The sequence below is a fragment of the Merops nubicus genome, unplaced genomic scaffold, assembly GCF_000691845.1.
Source record: "Merops nubicus isolate BGI_N331 unplaced genomic scaffold, ASM69184v1 scaffold14662, whole genome shotgun sequence".
Classification (NCBI taxonomy): domain Eukaryota; kingdom Metazoa; phylum Chordata; class Aves; order Coraciiformes; family Meropidae; genus Merops; species Merops nubicus.
Genome location: NW_008591697.1, coordinates 41,433 through 58,290, shown reverse-complemented (window position 1 = coordinate 58,290; position 16,858 = coordinate 41,433). Strand labels below are relative to the sequence as shown.

Here is a 16,858-nt window from a genome sequence, read left to right as displayed (position 1 = left end):
AACAAAGCCAGAAATGTGCTGTGCAGCAGCTAGATGTTGTGTAAACGAGATGGGGATCACAGGGAATTCAGTGAGGTGACAGATTTAGGGCTATTTAACAAAGCTTCTTTACCATGCCAAGAAGCATTTTTTTCTGCTGCCCTTTAATATTTGTCATATAAGTGGAATATGGTAGTTTTGTTGTTTACAGTTTCATATCAGGCTGTAATTCTAAATAGGGGATGTGAACCATAGATGTCTTTGAGGAGAATTTTTGTCCTGCAACTTATCGCTGCTTCCTGCTTCTTTAGGCCAAGGTCTGTTTCTCACTAACTTGTGGCACTGTACCAATTTCTGAAGAACACATATTAAGGTGAAAGGTTTCTGTCAAATCAGTTCCACATCAGATACCGTGATGTCATATGTTAAGACATCTCCAGGATTTATCTTAACTTTACATAGTTCTGTATAAAGAAAGTGGCCAGTCATTGCTACTAGCTTCCTCCCTTTGCATAGTTCCAATGAAAAGAAAATGGGGCAAAAAGGGAAGGATTATTGTCACAATAAAGGAATCAAAGAACATTTTAAAATTATATAACAATGATGGAGAAAAGGCTTCCTTCTAAATGAGGCAGATCTCACTTGAATCAAATTAAAATTCAGTCAAAGAAGTGGAAATTTGAAAATGAATCATTACTTCACACATTTATTAAGGCCTTGCAATGTGCTTTATTTGAAGCAATTCCTAGGATGCTGTTGGAATCAAAATCAGCAATATTCAATGTGTAGCCTCTGAAAACCAGCAGAAAGAATGACCTGTTTTCTGTGGATATTTCCAGACTGATTAACTCTTGTGTCTGAGAAAATCCCAGCTCTATTTAAAATTCTTCCTGCTGCCTTGGCATTTATAAAAGTGAATTCTTTTCTGCTTTATAAATAGTGGATGCATGGTGCCACTTACAATTAAAGCACTAACAAGATTCTCTCTTTTACTTGGCCACCTCTCTCAGCAAACCATTTGGAGATATAAGTTGTAACTTCTCCAGGGGATGATGAATTCAGATTTGGTTGAAATGGATGTGAAAATTAACTAAAGAAAAGAGAGATGATATATAGGGAGATTAAGATCTATACCTGTGGCAGTCTAAGATATATTTCCTTAGGAAATTATGCTAAATAGATGTCTATGTCCATGCTTGGTCTGGGTCCTATTAGGCAGGTTGTTACACTGGATGAAAGCAGACACTAATCCAGTCCAGCAGTTAGGATATTCCCTACATAAAGAACATATGTTTCAATACATTAATATGTGAGCATATATGGAATAAATCAGTGGGAACAAGACTGAAGTTAACTCCTTTCCTTTTATTTTGCAGAGTATTTGGTGCTGCTATACTGCTGACATCCTCCCTCAACATGCTAATACCGTCTGCGGCCAGGGTGCACTATGGGTGTGTCATCTTTGTGAGGATCTTGCAGGGCCTTGTAGAGGTATGGAAAAATGATAAAACAAGCTGTAAATGTCATAGATGCTCCTCAGCTTTTAATTAGCAAATGTAACTTTTTGGAGGAAAATAAAAATTGCTTTCAGCTTATTACTGATTTTCAGTTTAGCTGATTTCAGTGTATGAATCACAGCTGTTGGATTTTTCCTTCATCTCTAAAATTTCATAGCAAATATTTTCCTTGTTGAGAAGCAAATAAGATACATGTTTAGTACTGAAGTTTCACTGAAATGTCATACTGCATAGGGCTTCTACTGGTGGTATTCACAAATAATGAGAAAAAAATTGAGCGTGCCTTCTAGATTTTTATTTGTTTCTTTCTTTCTCTACTGAAAGGCAGATTTTTAGGCCTGTGATTGCTGGTTGTCCCTCAGGGCTGCATACTTTTGTTGCGTGAGCTGATTTTAACTGGTGCATTTTATTGTATAAAAAGATTCCAAAGAGGGTGCAGAATGTGCCTGAAAGTGAGGTTATTGGGACTAAAGATTGTAGAGCATACATGTGTAAGTGTGAATCCATTCCTGAGAAGTGATTTGCACATACAGAGGTGTGCTTGACGGCAAAGAGCAGAGGAACAGAAGCAAGTGGGTAATTACAATATAAAATAGGTATTTTAGACCCAATCATTTCTGTGATACTGTTCAAAAGAATTGTGGCAGCAAAACATCTCAAACAGGACCATTTAAAGAAGATTTCCAACAGATCATGACAATTTTAGGATTATGTCTTTTTATATTTTTGAAAAATTGCCAGAAAGACTGAAATGAATATCAAATTGGTTATAGAATCTTCTTTCAAAACAGAACAGTATATTTCACAATGTTTTTTACATTCAGACTGATAATATTAACATTTATGATAACCTCAACATTTGTAAAAACTTATGGACTTTTTATAGTTTTTGCATAGGACACAAACAATCAGATTAAGGGAACAGTGACTTCATATAACTATACATACATTATAATAGTTATAAAGAAGGAATTTTGTGGAAAATTGTTGCAGATTTCATTTTATATTTCCTAAAATTTCAACACTGAAGGTTGTAATGATTTTTATTTTAGACTCTCCATTATTAAGTTAAAGGTTAGTTTTGAAGAAAGACCTAAAAAGTAACTGGCTTAAAAGCAAACCAACCAACATCACTCAGTTATTTGCTTTAAGTGCTTAAGAAGAGTCATTAAAGACAAAGTGAAAAACCTTTCTCTTAAGGCTATATTTTTAAGCTTAAATCTTATTTTCTACTTTGAAAGCCATGGAACAGTACTTGATATTACCTAAATTGTACTTTAAATGTTAGATTGAAAAAAGTTAGAAGGCCACCAAAACTGAGGGCTGGAGAAATCAGCCCAGCATTAGAGAGTGCAGAGGTTCTGTGTTTTCATCATGCCTTTGACTCTGGCACTTGTGTATTATGATTCTTTCTTTTTAATTATTCACAATTTTTTCCTGGAAGGGTTGGGGAGGTGGCAAAAGGAAATAATTATATTTTATATCTGTTTCAAAAAGCCTCTTTAATGATTTGGAGTCATACACAAAATGCATTTCGACTTTAATAAAAATTGAAGGTTTTCTATGGCTGTGCTCAGACTTTGCTATAAAAACGTGAAGCATTCTCAACTCTGTGTCTGTAGCAATTGAAAGTATAAAAATATGCAAAGACAATGAACTGCATTAACTAACCTGTGGCACACCCCTTCCCCAGGGGGTCACCTACCCTGCCTGCCACGGTATTTGGAGCAAGTGGGCCCCCCCGTTAGAAAGAAGTAGGTTAGCAACCACTTCCTTTTGTGGTGAGTAACTCTCAATTTCTCTCTTCCTTTCATTTACAATGTAAAAGTATTTTGAGACTGACGTTTTCTCTCTTTTCATCCACACGTCTTGTTTTGTAGGTTCCTATGCAGGAGCTGTTATTGCAATGCCTTTAGCTGGAATTCTAGTGCAGTATACGGGGTGGTCTTCTGTGTTCTATGTGTATGGTACGTGGCTTTGCTCTTCTCACTCCAGTATTGTAGGACCTTCCTCTAACCTTCCTAAAAATCTAAAAGCTACAATTAAGAGACCCAAAAAAAACCCTTGAAATGAAAAGTGGGTCCATAAAGCTAAAAATACAGCCTAGAGAAAAGGCCAACAGAATTGAAAGGAGAGAGTAGGAAAGCATTATAAAGGAGAAGCTAGTGCACAGTCAATCCTTCATCACTTCTAGCAGAAGCGGTGCAACCTGCTATGCAGATCCACAGATCTCAGCTCATGGAACATCACTCTGTCATTTATGCAGCTGTAAGTCTACAGCCCTGCCCTGACTGCAGTGTCTTGATTTTTATCTGAAGACCTACATAACTTCACTCACACTAGTTGTGCTGCCTTAACTTAAACCCATGTTCCAAAGGAGTTCATTCTGCAGTGCAAAATTGATGTGAATTAGGGGGAAAACTTATGGAAATTTAATAAATTACCCAGGAAGCACATTGCTATGTTGAAAACTATGCCACAAACTGCTACTTTACAGATAAAAATTTTACTACAGTAATCAAACAGCGGTGGCTTAAAGCAGAATGGAGCTTCATTTACAGGCTGGTGAAATGAAGTGGAAGCTGTTTCATTGCATTGCATTGTACAAATTGATGTTAAAATATCAGTGAATATTCACTTACAGTGAAATCATTCTGTAAGTGAAGCAAAGAAGACTTCACTGTGATCCAGCCCTTCATGCATTTTGCATAAGTATCATTTACAGGATCCAACTGTTAGAATGGCTCAGTAGAAGAGCAGTAGCAACAATTGCCATTTACATTTGTTATAATTATTAACAGATTTTGTTCCTTAAATGCTGCTTTACTGTGTATTTCTTTTTAAAGTCTTTCTTTCCATTCCAAAGGGAGCTTTGGTATAGTCTGGTACATGTTCTGGCTTTTGGTTTCATATGAGAGTCCTGCAAAGCATCCTACTATCACAGATGAAGAAAGAAGATACATAGAAGAAAGCATTGGAGAGAGTGCCAACCTCCTAGGTGCAATGGAGGTAAGGATATTACTCACATACTTGTTTCCCCTGAGACAGTAGTAAAAAGGAAAACCCCACCCCCCCAATAGAAACCACCACAACAACAACAAAAAAAACACCAAACATCCTTTTTCGTTCAGACAGAAAAACATGTTGCAATTAACTGACTTTGGGGTTGGTATTGGGAGATCTGAATTCTTCTGAAGCATTTGTGGGTGGATATTGCTTCTGCATGAGAATAATCCAGATTCCAATTCTAGCAGGTCACTCATGGAATTTATACTTCCAAAGTGAAAAAAAAGCTAGTTACATCTGAAATTGCAGCTTTATTGAGACTCTTTCACTATCTTCAGTTCAAGTGGTTCATTTCCTTTCTATAGAATCCTTTTTGGAAGGTTTTCCTCTTACTGGAAGTAAACTGGAGGAAAAGAACCACTCAGTCTCTTGAGATTCTCATAAGAAAAAACAAATCCTGATTATTCTGTGTTTCCTCTGCAAGAAAGACTGCACGTTGCAATAGAGCATGCTAGGAAACCATAAGAACGTTCCCCATCATCGTGGTAACTTTGCTGGAAACATGCTAGCAAGCCTCTCACAATCTGACTAGTTCTGTACTGGATTAGTTCTCAGGAACTCTTACAAAACCAGCTCTGAACTCAGAGGATTTTCCAGCTGCCTAGTATAATTTTCTTATTTCTCCAGCTATTGGAAAGATTTACAAAAACTAGCACCATGCTTACTAACTCTAGAAAGTGAAAAACTTTAGTTCTTAAGCATCAGTTCACCTCAAATTTTGATGCTATCCATTCCCAGTAGACCCTCACCACCACCCTTGATTCTGTTTTTGGATTGGTCAGAAAATTGGTTCTTGATTGAACTCAGGAATAGTTATTTTTTTCTGTTAGTAAACTTTGATCCAGATTAAATAGGGAACTGGAAATATTTCATAATCATTTATTTGATAGCTGGCATTCTGTAGTGTACTTGAGGGAGTGTCTGTGTTGATACTAACATTCAGCAGTGCTCATGGTTTCTTATGCCTAAATGCTTTGAAATATCTGACATGAAATGGGATATTCCAAAGGATGTCCCTATAATTCTAACTTGGGATGGATAATGTATGTCTATTTTTTGTTGTTGCTTTTTAATTAAACATTTACTGGAAGTGGTTAGTTTGTAGCAATAGTTCCAGTTGCTTCTAAAATATTGAGACTGAAATACTCCCCATAGTATTAAATTAGGTTTTCTAGCTGGAGTCTTATTAATTAAGTCACATTTAATCCTTATCTCTCACTTAAGTCTAATTTCATAGGTATACCAAGTTTTGCATATATCCATCTATGGGCTCTTTTCCTTTGAAGAGAAGCCAATACTGAAATCATCAGTAGAATAAATTCAGCCTGAAACTTTGCTGAAACAAACACTCCTCTGGGTCTGGATCCTGTATTTGGATGAACACAGATGGGCAGAACCCTGGGCTCATGGATTGGTGCTAGGACTCAGCAGGACTGTAGTTCTGTCCATCTGCCTTTTATTTTTTTTTTTCCTTTTTACTATGCAATTAATTTTAAAAATACAATAAAACAAACAAAAAATATGTTGACGAAGCAGTTTCAGCTGAGGCTTGATAAAAATATTATTCTGAATGTTGGAATTAAGATTTAAATGCTAAAATACATCTTTAAAAGAAATCTGGATGAAACTGTGTACTTACAGTGTAAAATGTGACTGTTGCCTTAGATACAGCAACACTGTCTTATAAAGACATATAATTCTTCTGGACTTGGTGTGTTCATGGTTACACAACTGAGACAATGGCACTTATGCATGAGTGTGGTGATACTCAGTATTAAGTATCATCGAATTTCTCCACTTGTGCATTTGGTAGTAATTTTGGGTTGTTTATGTTTTTAAATTAAATCTTGAGCATCCAGATGTGGACGCAAGTGCTACATAATGATTGAAGTTGTTGGAATTCAGATACATGAAGGTGTGCACTTAGGAGCTTGTTGGAGTAAAGGTAAAAATAACAGACAGGAAAAGGGAAGATAGTTGACAGTGATCCAAACAGTGACTGGATCTCCCTTTCTGTGTTTCAGAAATACAAAACTCCATGGAGAAAATTTTTTACATCTATGCCAGTCTATGCAATAATTGTTGCAAACTTCTGTAGAAGCTGGACTTTTTACTTGCTGCTTATTAGTCAGCCTGCTTACTTTGAGGAAGTGTTTGGATTTGAAATAAGCAAGGTATGTAAAAATAACATAAAGCTTTCATCTCAGCTAAGTAAATATCAAAGGCACATTTGTGGTATTTATATCAAGGAGGTCTTTATCATGGGTTTACAAGTCTTAAATCTTACTGTTCCCTTGACCAACACATAGAAGTGAAGTAACAGCAATGACAAAGGGCTGGATAGGAGAAGATGAAGGTGAGATGAGAGTTTGTGATGATCTGCTTGGGGCCATATGGCCAGAAGATTGAAAACAGATTACAAGTGATGTTAGAAAGGTACGGAGAGACTCGTTACACTTCAGTCCCTGATTCCCCAGGGGATGCAGGATCCTACCTGAGCTGTAAAGAAAGCACTGACAAGTGGTTCCATTTCTCCAGGTGCATTTTACAAAGCAGGACCACCTAGTTTTAAGAAGGATAGTACAATTTATCACCTTTCAGCATCACCCTTTGATGTGGTGAGAACTGCTCCTCCTTTTTCACTTCGGAAGTGAAAGAGATGGTGGCAGAATATGAGATATGGGGATGATTGAAGGGCCCACGTAGTTCATATGAATTTATAGATACAAACACATGCAAACAAGCCTTTAGAGTGTATAGTAAGCTTTCTATTAATACAGATTGCCTTCTTGTGAAAGTGATGGGGGTTTGTGCTTTTGAGAGATCTGTATTCTCTTGATATTGTTCCATGAGGAATCATCACCCTAAGTTGTGGTGTGACAACCAGATGAGTAGCTTCCAAAGTGTTGCTATATTATGCAGTATTGTCAACATTATGTAAGGCCATCCTGCATTTAAAGATGGGCTTCCATCTTCAGCTGGAGTTATTTTAGGCAGCTTTGCTATGCTTGAAACACCATCTGTTATGCATGGAGTAAGAGTGGTCACATACTATAGAATTATCCCTGTGTTCTAGAAGAATTTTCTTAGAATGTTCTCAGAGAAATGCAGAGCTTTGTAAACAATGAGAGCAAAGTCCATTCTCACCTGCTCTGGATGTGGATGCTCATAAAGGAGCAGTTATCATTTAGTCAGGAGTGCCTCAAAGCACTAACTGCAATGCCCTAGTTACCTCATCGTTAATGTCTGGCTTATTGGGAGAAACACCTCTTAATGTGAAGTTTGCTGCCACAGCATAGCTGCCACATATATAAACTGCAGTAAAATGCACAATTTCACACCTTTAAGTGAAAAGCAGAGAAAACTTGTTTTCTTTTTGCTCTCATGGAGTCTGGCTGCTCTGCACATTAATGTAACTCAGGTATTAGACCAGCTGATACACTGTTGAGACAGGAATCAATCAAAAACCCCTCTGCTTAAGCACTTTTCCAGATATACACAACAATCAGAATCCCCTTTTAGAACAAAATGCCATGTGCAGAAAACCAAGCCATCTGCAAGACAGTTATGCTGGCAGGAGATAGCAGGTGGCACTTTGCGCCACACTCACTGATACCCTATCCTGCTTTGAGAAAATGGCCTTCAAATACAATACTGTATCTTGGAACAGTCAGCACAAAACTACTCTGTTTTACCTTGCCAGGATGTGAATATCATATGTATATTCATTACTATGTGCATTATAATTATGTGTATATTCAGCATTTTGAAAGTTGTCAGTGGATATGTAGTATTTTATCTTTCACTACGTACAGAGTTTCTCAGACATCTCTCTTGATCATGTGAAGTTTGAGGCTTGAGGGATGGTCAGAAGTCAAAGGCAAATGGCCATTGTGTACGTGAAGATGATCCACAGAGAATCTGTCTGGATGTGTTAGGTCTCCCAGGCAATGCTACACCAAACACCACCTCAACAGAAACGCAGCAATTCAGTGAAACACATTTCATCATAAATTTTTTTAAAAGAAAGGGCAGCGGGTTTGTGATTGGAAAAAAAAAAAAAAAAAAGCTTAAATATGAACTGTGAAAACAATCTATAAACAAAAAGTGTCAAAGCATCAGATGTTCTTAAAGTCTCTGACTGTCCTTCATAAAAAACAATGACAGCTTAAGATCATCAGTTTTGTTCATCTAATAAACTAATATTTTTAGTTTTAGCACATAGCCTGAAATTGAAGAGAAACAATTAATTAGTTGCTGAATGCTTCAGAAAATGATGACCCAATATATTCTTACAGTTTATGCTCTGCTAATTCTAATGATTATTTTAGGTGGGTATCTTATCTGCTGTGCCGCATTTAGTGATGACAATTATCGTTCCTATTGGGGGACAAATTGCAGACTTCTTAAGAAGCAAGCAGATTCTTTCAACCACTACTGTGAGAAAGATAATGAACTGTGGAGGTGAGTCTTCTTGTTTTAAAAAGCTTCTTGTACAGACTCAGTGTCCAGGTAGTATACGCTGTATACAGAAAACAAACTAGCCACATGGTTTTATGTACTTCAGAAGCAATACTTGGTGCATTTTTTTGCACACCCTCTGCACTAAAATAGTCCAGACAACTATCTGAGATTACATATCTGACTGCTGAGAGGTTAAAGTCACATGAGCTGACTCTTGGCTGTGATAAGGACTGCAAAATTCATAAGCAGGTTCAGTGTATATTCCCATTAGGGCTGACTGCAATGACCTAAACAAATCACAGGTATTTGTTTTCATCTTAAAATTGATGGGAAGTAACAAGAAACTAGCATAGAAAGAATAAAGTAGGGATTTTTTGAGACAGCAAGAACACTGGCTTTTTTAGGGATGAAAGAAATACCAGATTATATTCCACTCTGGGGGAATGTTTTGCCCCAGTCTGCCATGAATTATTACCACAACCTAAGGCCTGCAGTATTTGAGAAGGAATTAAATCTGATGCCTGGTTTTCTTTATGATTTCCCCAGGATTTGGTATGGAAGCAACTCTTCTTCTCGTGGTGGGGTATTCTCACAGTAAAGGAGTGGCTATTTCATTCTTAGTGCTTGCTGTAGGCTTCAGTGGATTTGCCATATCTGGTAAGATTATATTACTGTTATTACCTTAAGAGATAGAACATCTCATTTGGGTTTTATTCATTGGTAGCAATTTAAGCAGACCTCGGAATTCCAAATGACATTATTTATGATCATTACAAAGGAAAGTGCAATTAGTACCACATCTTTTACATTAGATTTTGTTTGAAAAATCTATTTTTTTCCATATTTATTGCAGTGAATTAAACTTTCTTTTCAGTGAGGTGCTAATGTACACCATAGATTTTTCTTAAAATCTAACACAAATGGACTGATACTATTCAATGATACCTAAATTTACACATTGGTTTAAATATAAACCTTTTAATAACCTTTTCTGCTGTATATTAGTTAATGCTTTGTTAGTGTTGCCTTTTTTATTGCTTTGGGCCTAATAACTAGTAATTTTTTTTCTGATTTAAAATTCAGTTTTTCTCTCTTCCTATTTGAGCACCCCTTTGCCTTTCTGAGACACAAGTCACCTGACCTTCCTTTGTTTTCCCACTGTGATCTTTGTATCCTCTCGCATGCTGGTGCCTTATGTCTAAGCCAGGCTCTTTTCTTTTGTGCCAAACATCAAAACTTTCCTTAATCAAACCTGCCCTTAATCCCATGTATTCTGTGAGGTACCATCCCAGGTTTGCGTAACTTGACCAGCGTATTGCATTTTAATGATTATCCACATTCTACTGCCTGTCTTTTCCCTTTTATTATCTTTCTGGATACAAACATTTGATTTCTGTTGTCACTTACCTAAATGGTTATTTTGGGGACAATGAGTTCTGTCACTTCAGAGAAGCCTGTGGTTTTTTTCTAAGATTATTTAAGTAGTTACTGCATAAATTTCAACAGAATTAAGCTGCTGAAAATGAGAGAGAACAAATATTTATAAAAATTATTAATAAATAACTATATAAAGAATTTCTAGATACCGCCTTTCTATACCCTTCATTTTACTACTCAAGAACAGAACGGAACTCCCTCCTGCTGTGATGTGTGACAAAAAGAGAAATGTGGGCAGTAGGAAGAAGGAGAGTGGTACAAGCTGGATCAAGAAATGACATGTTATTTACAGCATGACATGGTCCTGAATGACACTGCGAAATCTGAACTTTCTCCCTGTTTTCTGGGTTGTCTAATCCACACAGTCATTACTGGTTTTTTGGTTTTTTTTTTTTTTTTTGTTTGTTTGTTTGTTTGGTTTTTTTTTAAGATGCCGTTTGTGGAAGAAAATGCATTTGATATCCTTTTATAAAGTATTTTTAAATTAAAATGAAAACCCAGAGTTCTCTAGGACTATTTAACCACTGAAGTCTTTCAGAGAAAAAGAAATGCAAGGAACCAGCCCAAATATGTCATCATAGAATTGTCAGGTGGTAGCGTTACTTTTCAGAACTGAAGTATTGCTCTGCTTTTGGTATGAACGTTTGCTGACCTTTGTATTGCAGGATTCAATGTCAACCATTTAGACATTGCCCCAAGGTATGCCAGCATCTTAATGGGGATTTCTAATGGAGTCGGGACCTTGTCTGGGATGGTTTGCCCTATAATTGTTGGAGCAATGACAAAGAATAAGGTAATCAGTGGTGCAGTTTTCAAATCTTCCAGTTTAATACTATTAGTTTCAAGAAAAAGACCTTTCCATAGTGCAGCTTGCTAGGATATCTGTATTAGAGTCTGTGACTTCCAGGGCACAGCATCCAGGAACTTGCAAATATGAAGCATGCCTCACTATATGCTCACCAGCTCAGTGCTTTTGTGGGTTAATGAATGGTGATTTTTCAAAGAAAGATGGATATAAACAATCAGAAACTGGACACTTAATTGTTTTATCTGTTTAAAATTGTTTTATCACAGCCTCAATCCCTAATTTAAATCTTTCAACTCAGAAGAGTTAGATAATTCTATGCATTGGTCTGATTTAGCAAATTTCTTCTTTACAGACACGTGAAGAGTGGCAGTATGTCTTCCTCATTGCTGCTTTGGTTCATTATGGAGGTGTTATCTTCTATGGCATATTTGCTTCAGGAGAGAAGCAACCCTGGGCAGACCCTGAACAGACGAGTGAAGAGAAATGTGGCTTTATTCATGAAGATGAACTTGCTGAAGAGACAGGGGACGTTACGCAGAATTATGTAAATTATGGTACCACCAAGTCTTATGGTGCTACAACCCAGGTCAACGGTGGCTGGCCTAATGGTTGGGAGAAAAAAGAGGAATTTGTACAAGAGGAAGTACAAGACTCATACAACTACAAGGAAGGAGATTATTCATAACAAACCTAAATATTTGGTATATTTTGTAGTGTTTGTGATTAAATTCATTGTGATTGTTTGCACACAGAAATAAAATGTGGTATAAACATGTAAACACATATCAAACAGGAAGGTCTTACTGTAAAAAAAAAAATCAAAGTGCAATCTGTATGAGTTGTGACATGTCATCACTTTCATTAGGTTATCTTTGTTCTATAAACATTAGAGTTTTAAGGGTTTACTGGTCAAAACTATAGAGGCAATTAGGTACTTACAGTATACAAGAGCTAAAACTCATAACTAAGGACTAAAGCACAACTAAGCAACCAAGCTGGCACATCTAAGGCTCTTTTTAGAAAGCCAAAATTACTTGATCATTAAAAATGCACTTATATATTTGTTACACTGTATTGAAAGAGATTGTGTTAAATACACACGTTTACTCAGTGCAATGTAGGAATTGTGAGTCGAGGACAAGAGCTTTCCTAGAGAAGGAAGGTCGAGTCCTAGGCAGTTAGAGAGGACTGGTCCAGTTCTTTTAATGGGAATTGTATCAAGCCTACAGAACAAATAGGGCATAGTGTATGTTTATCGTGATTACATGCTGCAGGCTGCTCTGTGATGAATAAAGGAATTATTTAGGAGTTTTATACTGAATGTTTGGGCACAAATTCTTTTTCGTATTCTTTACAGAATCTTATGAAATTATAGGCATTGTCATGTTCTTCCCTACGTTCATCAACTAATATAAAAATGATATATAATGTTACGTCTGACTTTTCATGCAGACTGTCAAATCCCTTTATCAAATCCCAGCTTTATTATTCTATTCTTTACAGTATATTCCACCTTTGTACCAGTGTCTTTAGAGAAAGAAAAAAACAATATAACATAGAAAAAGATATAGTCTTTTACAAAATTCCAAAGAAAAATTTACTACAAGCAAGTAGCCCTATGAAAAAGGATGTATTTGTTTTGCAGAATATTTTGAAGCCAATAGAAGAAACAGAGAATAATTTAACCCTTATTCTTCCCTTAATAGCTTTCATATTTTTACACATTGTGCCACAGTTGTATACATAGATATAAGTTTATTGAAGATACTGTAATTATAGAAAATGTTGCTATTTTAGGAATCCCTGAAATAAAAAAATGTGTTTGTCTTTCAATTAAACCTGATAATAATGGACACTGAACATGAATAACGTATGAACTCACAATAAACCAAAGTGGTAAATAACTAGTGTTGGGTTGAATGAAGCCAACAAGCATCACGCTTGTCTTTTTAGCATAACTCAACAGTGACTGCAACCTTAGTGTACCAAGCAATAAGTGCAATGCATTATGAAGTGCATAATCTTCTAGAATATATATTAACCTTCATTTAGCTTGTTGTATATATTTGGGGTTGTTGGGACTAAGCCAAACTGAACCAACTGAAGTTAGTGACGCCAGACCACTTCTTAATACTCTAAAATGACAACAATGATCCATTTCTTAATTCAAGCAAATGATTATTATTTTATGTAATAATCCATTCTGGATTCTTGGTCTGTTCATTGTATTGTGCTAGTGATTGGAAACCCTGCTGCCGCAATATACAACTTGAGGATTGTTTCTTCTCCTTTTTTTTTTTTTTCCAAAAAAAGAAAATCATACCTTGACCTTAAGAAAAAAGTATTTTGCTTTGTGCCTCAAAGTGATGTAAAGTGTGACCATAGCTTTTGCTGTGTTTAATGAAAAAGATGTGGACTGTGTCACTTCTGTTGCTGCAAAAAGTGTTAATAAAATGCTCTATTTATCCTTTTATATAAAAAAAGGACCATTGTAGTTTCTTGTCATTTTTTAAGATGGACTTTAATACAGATGACCAAAATTATAGTTACTACAGAAGAAATTCTGCTGTTGACATGGAGATAGTAACTTATGTCCCAGCTGGGAGCTATGCTGAGTACTCAACGTCTTGCATTGTCTGCTCCCTCCTCTGACCATGCAGAGGTTTTTGGTGTGAGAGGCACCTAACTAGATTGTTGTTCCTACTCTTATAAGGATGGCTGGAGAAGGCATGGAAGAGAAAGGAACAGGAGGATCACCGTGTCAGCCAATGCAGAGAAACTGGGAAAGACAGACTTACCTGTGCTAGCTAAAGAGCTGGTGTGGATCACTGAGCTGTAAAGAAAAGGAAAAGTGTCACAGACTCCTGTGCTTGGAATTTGTTTCCCCTCTTGCTCCTGCAACAAGAATCCTTAATGGAAACATAATATTACTTTCCATCCATCTTTAGCTAGACCCTACTGGAATTAGTAAATTCAAGAAATCCTATATTGAAAGTAGGTCTTTTTAGAACAAAATTTTTACTCTTCAATAATTTTCTTGCACCAAGTAGAAGAATGCAGAAACCCCAAACTGAACAAAAGGCTGCAAAACAATAGACAGACCAGTAACAGGCTCAGCATCTCCCACCAATAGGCTGATGGTTGTGAGGTGCAGTCAGGTGACATGCAAAGTTACTGCCAATTGTTTTGATGGACTGGTGTGATGTTGCCATGGAAACTTCCTGAAAGATTCAAAAGTGGGATAAATAGGGGCTGTAAAAGTAGTGTTCTGTTTAATGTGGTAAGTGGATGGCTCAGAAAATGAAAACTAATTAACAAAATTAAAACAATTCTTCTTAGTTTTCATTCTAATCTTAGATGTTCTCTGTGTTTTGGAATTGTTTCAATAATTTCATTAAGTACAGGTTAATTTTTTTTTCCTTATTAGCTTGACACCTTTTAATTACTTAGAGCAAAAGAGAGACTTTGATGCAGGTGTTAGACTCTGCACTATTCAGCCATGCACAGCTCAGTAGGAACTCAGCAATTGCCCTCAAATGCTACACCACTCTAAGATCCTCCACATTGTCTTTCCAGCTCTCTGCTCCTGCTTTGGCTCTTTTCTCTTCTGCACTGGGATTCAAAGACTAGCTCTGCAGTCGCCTTGCACACATACAACACAGTGTTCCTCTTTTGGAACTCTTCACAGCTCAAATCATCCCCGTTTATCAAGGGGACTGTGGTTGCAGGCACCTGATTGTTCTGTCCTATCACCTATTTCTGTTCTGTTCCCCTAGCTGCTACTCTCTGCTCACTTACTTTGTTGGAAGAAAGGAAAGGAACTGTTACTCACATTTTTATTTATCAGTTAGTAATCTTTTCAGTGAAGAAAAATAAGCTAAAGGAAGGGGCAGAATCCAGGCTCCATTAAAATCATTATAAAGGCTTTGAGTTTAGATGGTTAGAATCTCACCTCAAATGTTCCCCTTTCCGTCTTCAAATGACTTCATATAGATAGTATCACTCAACCAGTGACAATTTTTTAAATATTTGAATCTGCTTTGGTCAGATCCCTTCTGTTAACACATACTCTTTGTTGCAGAGATAAAGCTATCATGAAGTGCTCTTTGCTTTCAGAAGTGATCATGAAATTCAATGGACCAAATTTCATAAAACCACTTTTCTATGGGGGAAAAGAAAGGCTCAAGGTAAAGGTTGAATAACAGTGACAAAAGAATATCTGCAAATATGAATGAAGTCCTCTTTCAGCATGAAGCTAGGAATAGGAATGAATGTGGAAGTCAGAATAAATGTCACAGTTCAAAGCTGTACTGCTCGAAAGATAGCATCACAGTCTTAGTTGCTGCCTCTAAAAGATGAAATGCTTTGTTCCTTTCAGGATAAGCTGTGAAGGAATTTGAGGGCTAGTCTAAGTCTAGATTAACCACAGAACAGCAGCTGCTTTTGTACTTATGTTGAATTTATCTGTGTTTTTTTGCTTCAATAATTTTAATTACACTGGGATATTTTAGAGTAAATCATCAAAGGACCCAGAACTGCAGTCAGATATTTTAACTGGGTATCTATGTGTATCTTCTCTGATATAAGTAGTCTGAATTCATTCATATCCACTCTGTGACACCTTGAACAATCAATATATAAATTATATATGTCAAAATTTACTCCCTCTACTGTTTTTCTTTCAGATAGTACAGTGATTACATGTCATTAGCAACCTAACAAAAGAAACTGGTTAACTTAAACAGCAAAAGAAATTATTTTATTTCAAATGGTAAGCATATCTTATATGAGAAAGCAGCCACCCACAAAAAAAGGTATTAAACTTAATCCAATTATAAAACTTCATTTAAAATTTAACATACATACACATGTGTGTACATACAATATGCACATATATGTGTAGATAATATATGGACATCTGGAGCAGTACTTGGAGAGAAATCTTAGTGTATACAGAAAGGTTTTAGTTCTCTTTGGGCCTGATAAAAATCCTGATGTATCCTCAGCAAGTTCAAATAGCACTTCCATAAGTTTCCTGTCAGAACCATCACAAACTACAATAAATATGGATGTCAGCAATGAGTAACAAAAAATTTAAATCATACGTAAGAACTTTGGTTGGTTTTGTTATCTCAGAAGATCCTGAAGTCTCATGAAGAAACTTCAGAACAGTATCCTTAAAAAGGTCTGTAGAACTAGGTGGGATATTGACAGGAGACACTTGGTGTTGGATTGCTTATCTTGACATTTCTATCACTACATTTTCCAGGGCACAAACATAGAATAATCTATTATTTATTTTCCCCATAGCAGGAACTTAGTATTTTGTACTTAAGTTGGTGTAATTAAGGTTAATAATATTTCTATAGGTATGAAAAGCCTAATAATATTCCCCAATTTAAGGGATCTCCTTCAAGACAGAATGTACTTTTCCAGAGTAACTCTTTTCTCTCTTGAAAAAGAAATATGAAAAGGAGCTTTCCTTCAAAAATGGAATTTCTTTCACTTCTTCAAATAGTTGCACTCCTCCTGCCAGGGTTTTCAAGCTTCCTGTGCATCACAGTTACTGAACAATCTGAACCGATTC

The 16,858-nt window shown here is 36.3% G+C and overlaps 1 protein-coding gene across 1 annotated transcript; it reads left to right on the top strand.

Annotated features, from left to right (window-relative positions):
* Window positions 1–352: 352 nt before the first annotated feature.
* Window positions 353–12,787, top strand: SLC17A6 (solute carrier family 17 (vesicular glutamate transporter), member 6; the record flags this gene model as incomplete). Its single annotated transcript, XM_008950359.1, has 10 exons — window positions 353–374; window positions 1,356–1,470; window positions 3,190–3,277; window positions 3,377–3,463; window positions 4,363–4,505; window positions 6,587–6,736; window positions 8,894–9,026; window positions 9,573–9,683; window positions 11,129–11,256; window positions 11,624–12,787. Coding segments are annotated over 10 exons (1,310 nt in total), but the record flags the coding sequence as incomplete, so codon positions are not given.
* Between the last annotated feature and the right edge of the window lie 4,071 nt (window positions 12,788–16,858).